At 33.6% G+C, this 6,707-nt stretch overlaps 1 protein-coding gene across 1 annotated transcript; it reads left to right on the forward strand.

The window, feature by feature from the left end:
- Window positions 1-2,112: 2,112 nt before the first annotated feature.
- LOC109242505 (ubiquitin-conjugating enzyme E2 28-like) lies at window positions 2,113-6,484 on the forward strand. Its single transcript, XM_019409351.1, has 5 exons — window positions 2,113-2,196; window positions 3,410-3,501; window positions 4,537-4,664; window positions 5,904-6,008; window positions 6,092-6,484. Exons 2-5 carry the CDS (start codon window positions 3,432-3,434, stop codon window positions 6,233-6,235), a joined length of 447 nt encoding a protein of 148 aa, XP_019264896.1. The 5' UTR covers window positions 2,113-2,196; window positions 3,410-3,431; the 3' UTR covers window positions 6,236-6,484.
- The last annotated feature ends 223 nt before the right edge of the window (window positions 6,485-6,707 follow it).

The raw sequence follows: 6,707 nt of genomic DNA on the forward strand, positions 1-6,707 counted from the left end.
TCTAAAAGAATTGTTTGTTTACTAAAATGCCCTCAAAACCAGTCCATCACTCTAACTTTTTAAAAGAAACATATGTTGAGAAAGGTTTTTATATGAAAAAGTTTAAAAATAATTATTTGATTTGTCTACCTATATTGTAATATAGAACTAAATATTTATTTATAAAAAAAGGAAATACATATGCTAAGCATTTATTTATTTACTAGAGATATAATTTTATTTCTCACTATGTGAATTATTTTAAACTTGCATTAATATAATAACTAGCATATTTTAATCAAGCATAAATTTTGAAGGACAATTTTGTCTTTAACTAAGTTAATGCATGCATTAAAAGCCATTACATTGCTAATACCATGATTTTCTATGCATTAGTTATGCATAGGATAATACCAAATAGGATGTATAACTAATGTTTGCATAACTAATGCATATGTTCAAAATGTCTACCAAACAAGGTATTATTAATACATAAAGCTAATGCATGCATTATTTTATCTAATGCATCCTACCAAACGACCCCTTAGTGAATTCCCTTTCGGCCACTCTCGTTCCGGATTCGAATGAATAATTCTGGTCGTAGTTCTTCAACTCTTTCGGCTTTAACTTCCATGCTTCTAGGTATCGAACCATTCTTACTATGTGTCACTGCACAAATGGCCATGTGATGTGACCGGATTTTATCAATGCATCCCCTTCTTTTTCCCTATTATTTTTTGTCTTTTCTCATTTCTATTAGCAAGGTAAAAACGGAAAACGAACAGAAAGTTTAGGGAAATAAACAGTCAGTTGTTGAAATATTCTCGAATAAAAAATAAAATAAAAACAAGACCAAGTAACAAAAAATAAAACAAAATAGAGAGAAAGTTAGTAAGATAGGAAAGAAAAGCAAATATAAGACTTCGACCATAGCGCCTGCCACAAAAAAAAAGGTTTTATTTTTCTTTCAGTCGTATGTTTGAATTGTAATCTCTTAGTTTTAATTCACGCGACACTTTTTTTTCCAATTTTTTGAAAAACAATAACAAATTTTTATATGTAAAAGTAATATAATTTTAAACTTTTTTAATTTTCTCTTAATAATTTAATTATATAGCTATATAATATATATGACATATTTTAGATTAAAAGTTTTAAAAGTCTTTTATTTTTTTTAAACTCTACAATCGGTCATCATTTACACATAAAATAGTCAAGATTTTTTTTTAACTCAACAATTTTAATAGTATGTTATTTGTAAGAGAACACTATAAACATGCAAAATGCATATGTAGAATGAGACTTAAGAATAAAGTATTAAAAAAATAAATAGACATAAGTTGTTATTACACCTGCTATAAGTTGCATATATCGTGTTATTTATAAGTAGCATATACCAAATGTTATTTAATTTATAAGTTGTATTTGTGCAATTTATAACTTGTATTTAGTGGATGTAATGTATAAATCGCATGTATCGAATGCCCTTAGTCTTCCATTGTCGATTCTCAATTGGATCCTTATTCGTTACCTATATATTCTTTCTAAAATTTTAGCTCTTGATTCATAGTTCTCTGATATAGAGAGAACTCTACAAATGAAGAGTTACTTTTTAAAAAGGAAATTGTACATAACTAATAAGGAAGTTAATAATAGAACCAAAGAAAAACTAAAGCGTCTTTATTAGTGATCATAAGTTGCATCAACAAATGGACTAATAAATTACATTACGCATATGATTTATGATTTGTAATAATACAACAAAAATAACATATTCAGTGTAATCTCATAATAATTTTCATTTATTCTTTTTATTATAATTTATTTTAAAATTGTATTATATGAGTGCGTTTCGTATATTTTGATATTTCTTAAGAAGCAATACGCCATTGAAATTGTTGAGCCAAAAAGTAGACATATTGGGAAAAGAGTAGTTTTAAATAACTTATTTTGATTAGATTTTCAGTTTTTCTAATCCAAGATGAAAAAGAAAAACTAATCCAAATTAAGGAGAAAACGAAAAGGCAAGAAAACATGGTATTAACACGTGCATGGCATGAGGTGTCCACCGCCTAACGGAGACTCTTCTTTTTCCAAATATAAAAAGAGAAAATAGATCTTTTCTATATTAATTAACTTTCCGTCAAAATTCCATGCTTATATTCAGGTCCGAGTTTTATATGCAATTTCGTTCCAACTCTTCTCTCTCCCACAAAGGTTCGTAACCCTTCACAATTTTTAACCCTACTGATTTATTAGCGTTTTCGAATCGATCAATCTCTCTTTGTTTCACCGCTGTTTCATGTTGTTTTAATTTATTTGTGCTTACATGGTCTATTTCTTCTTTTTGCTGCAATTTCGTAGATTTTTCTTGATGGTTTGCCGACGTTCTATTTTCTTTTTGGTGTCTTTTCATGTGTTAAGATATTCGTTACTCTAGTTTACCGCTTTCTTAGATTTCACGGATAAAGGGCATGATTATGAGATTATTCGTACAGCTGATACCATCTATTTTATAAGGAGAGTTGAATTGATGTGTGTTTTTTGTTTTTTTTTAAATCGTCCTGTTAGAAAAGATTATATTTTTAGCGGTTCTCCTTTATTCATCACAAAACAGAAAAAGAGCGTTTTCAATTCTGATCTTTTAGGGTCCTGGACAAAACTGGACTTTTTTTTTGTTTTTAGTTTTAGTTGTTAAATTCTAAGAAATCTGTGAGTAAGAGCTAGTTTGAAGTTCACTTGCAGAAGATGCAAATAATGCTTAAGGATTTTTTGACCTTTTTGGAACACTGTCATTGAAAACTATGAGGAATTGACATGCATGCTTTGTCGGTTGTTTAATTCATGCGTGTAAAGTGTAATGCCTTTTAGAATTAGATAACAGCTTATTATAAGTGTAATTCAGAGGAAGATGTTGTAATTTCACAAATTTCGTGTTTCAAGGCAAAGTTTTGATCTTTATGGGTGATACAAACTAGGATGTAATGGTTGGCCTTGTTTTCGGTGTTAATGGGTGTATTTTGTATGCCATTGATTATGGTAATTTATTTTTATCTCCTGTTTCAAGTCAAAGTTTTGTTTTTTATCTGTCTGATATAGTAAGATGTGTTGGTTTCTGTTGTTATTGGTGTCAATTGTAGTAATTTTTTGGCCGTTAATCCTGGTTAAATTCTTTTATTGGGAAGGTAGTGTTGTCACTTAGGTTTGGAACTTCATTGTCTGTTGTTTTGCCAATATTATGTAATAGGCCTGATTGCCTTTGCACTTCCAGGAGCTGCACTGGGAAGGAAACCACCTATTCTGTTTATTATATATATATATAATTACAATTTCTGTGAAAGAAGTTTTGAACTGTGATCATCTTCGATAATATTATGCTAGTATCTTGTTATATACGCATTATACTGATTTGTTTAGATTTCTTTTGCAGTGAAGTCGGTCTGAAATTCGTAATGGCTTCAAAGAGGATTCAGAAGGAACTGAAGGACTTGCAGAAAGACCCCCCTGCTTCTTGCAGTGCAGGTATATGTGAATGTGACTTGTGCTGCTTAATCTCTCTTTATTACCATGTTATTGACATCCCCTATGCACTTTTTTTTTGGGTAACAACTGTGAATATTACCATACCAATAAACATAAGCAACAAATACACCTAAAGAGCACCTAAGCTCACAGCCCTTCAGGAAGATTGTTGTGAAGAAAACTTAGGCCTCCATCATAAAAACTAATTACGAAGGAAGTCTTTGGATCAGTCTATTACAACTTCTAGCTTTCCTACTCTGCTTAAGTAGATCTAACCTTTCTACAATTTCCTTCTTAATGACTTAATCTGTGCCAAAACTACCTCAATATGTACTCTAATTCTTGAAAATTTTCGAGTTTCTTGCCCTCCAAGTATGGTAAATGATTGCTCCCCATATAGCAGCCACAGTTTCTTTTGTGAATTGGTTACGGTGCTTCCTTCTGATCATTTCAATAATCCTCTGCACTTCCCCAGCTTTAGTTGCATGCCCAACCAGCTAGATAGCTCATTTCGTAGCTGCTTAGTCCAAGCACATTCTGGAAAAGGTGGAGACATGTATTTGCCAGTCTGTGCAGTACATAGGCAGCATTCAGCAGAATCAACATGAATATTCAAATGTCTGAGCAGCCAAAGAAGAAATCTATGTTTTGGTTGAGCTATTGCTGTCCAAACTAAGTCATTTATCCCCTCTGCACCTGTTCCTTAAGAAACTTGTCTTCTTTTGATGTGTTGGATACATTTATCAGAGTGCTTAGAAATAATCTGATATCTTTTTCCCCTAGCCTCAGATGCAGTCATTACTTTCTGGTCACTTTATCTTCTTCTTCTTTCTTTCCTTCTCTTTCTATCTTCTTTTCTTGTTTCGTTTTGGGGGGTTGGGGACGTACACGCCGAGTAACAGGTGACAATTTTTTGGCTCTGTTAATTTCTTGGTAATCTTTGTGCACTCACTCTGGAATTTTTGAAAATTGGATAATATTAACTTAGGGTATCATCTTACACTAAAAAAATTGGTTTGCAACCTTTCTTTGCAGGTCCTGTTGGTGAGGATATGTTCCACTGGCAAGCTACAATTATGGGTCCATCTGACAGCCCATTTTCTGGGGGTGTTTTCCTTGTGTCTATCCATTTTCCCCCAGATTATCCATTCAAGCCCCCAAAGGTAGGTTTAAAATCTGACAAATATTATGTGGAAAGATTTGGCTCTTTCGTGTATTATGTCTTCTTTGTTTCTGTAGAATTTTTCTTGCTCCTATTAGCAACTTCCCAAATTTAAATTCTGCATCACGAATAGTGCTTTCGCATTCCTAACCTTACCGATTCTTTTTCTGCAATACATTAAAACTATTTAATGTATTATGCAATACATTACGAATAGTGTATTATGTCTTCTTTGTTTCTGTAGAATTTTTCTTGCTCCTATTAGCAACTTCCCAAATTTAAATTCTGCATTACGAATAGTGCTTTCGCATTCCTAACCTTACCGATTCTTTTTCTGCAATACATTAAAACTATTTAAAGAAAGAGTCTTCTGTAGCAGACATATTCGTATGATATGTTAGATCGGTTAACTTGCTAGATAACTTAATTTCCAATGTTTGGCAAGATGGTAACAAAGGAAGGATTACCCATGTTCCCTATAAATATAAATAGAGAACGTTATACTTTTCTTTTGTAGCCTCCTGTACATATAGGTCTCACCATATCACATCCCAGTGAGCAGTGGGAAATGACCTTGGACCATGATCGGTCTAGATATCCATCCACAAACTTTGAGATGGAGTAGTATGCTGGTAAAAGTATTAGACTAATGCAGAAATGAGGGCTTCAAGCAACCTAGGCCCTAGGGTTGTACGAGATTAGGTATCCTTGGCCTTGATCAATAAGCAACAAGAACAACATACCTAGTGCGCTCCCACAAGCGGGGTCTGGGAGGGTAGTGTATGCAGACCTTACCATATCTAGTGAAAGTAGATAGGCTATTTCCGGTAGACCCTCACTCAAGAAAAACATGTAAAGAGAAGAATGCATGTAAAGAGAAGAATGCATGTAAAGAGAAGCAGTAACCACAGCTAGAAAAATAAGATAACCCAAGCCTGGCTCAATAAGAATAAGCCTGTTCTTTTATTTGCCCTTGACATGATTCCTGTGGTCCTTGCTTTAAACTGATTTATGCCCAATTTTCATTAAATTGGAAAACTGATTCCCGTAGTATCTTTGGAGTGTCTAAATAAGCGAATGTAAATGCGATTTCGTATTTGTTAGGTCTGTCGTTTTATTAGTAAATACCAGCAAAAAGCCAGTTTACTTGTGCATTCGTCACTCTTTATTTGTCTCAAGGCACCTGGTTCCCGTGATTGGACTTTCTACATTACTTTATTTTGGCTTGTGCATTTAGTAGGTTGCCTTCAAAACCAAAGTATTCCACCCAAACATCAACAGTAATGGTAGTATTTGTCTGGACATCCTAAAAGAACAATGGAGCCCCGCCCTTACTGTATCCAAGGTAAAGTAGTACACACTTCTTGGCTTTCTAAAGCTTCTGCTTTATGTATACATTTTGGTGATGGTTAAGCTGGGAAATCGCAGGTGCTACTTTCCATTTGCTCCTTGCTTACTGATCCAAATCCAGATGATCCTTTAGTGCCAGAGATTGCTCACATGTACAAGACTGATAGAGTGAAGTATGAGAGTACTGCTAGATCTTGGACCCAGAAATATGCCATGGGATGAAAACATTTGGCTTTACTCCCATGAACATCGGGCCTTTATGCTATAGTAGTAAATAAAAATAGGCGCGGAGCACAATTTTCTGATATTGGTGTCTTTTGCTATCTGACATTTTGTCCTCTTTTGTTTGACTGGTTAAATATTTATCATCTGGTAAAATCAGATTTCTTATCATATGGAGATATTTCGTTTGTGTTTTTAACATGGTATCAAGAATTTATGGCCCGCTACCGGCCCAAAAATTTTTCATCAGACTCTACCCCTTTTTCCAGCCTTTAATTTGGGCTTGGGCCGTTTCTCAGCTGCCGACTTAGAGTGAGTGCAATAAGATGCTATTGATAGTGTAGATGGAAGTTTTTGTTTTTGCCTTTGAAGAAATATCTATTTAGACAGAAAAAGAGAAAAAAAGGGGGGAATGTTACAAGCTACACATGGTAAGAGGAAAGTTGGCATGTAGAACAAGACTCTAGTAAGA

The sequence above is a fragment of the Nicotiana attenuata genome, unplaced genomic scaffold, assembly GCF_001879085.1.
Source record: "Nicotiana attenuata strain UT unplaced genomic scaffold, NIATTr2, whole genome shotgun sequence".
NCBI classification, from domain to species: domain Eukaryota; kingdom Viridiplantae; phylum Streptophyta; class Magnoliopsida; order Solanales; family Solanaceae; genus Nicotiana; species Nicotiana attenuata.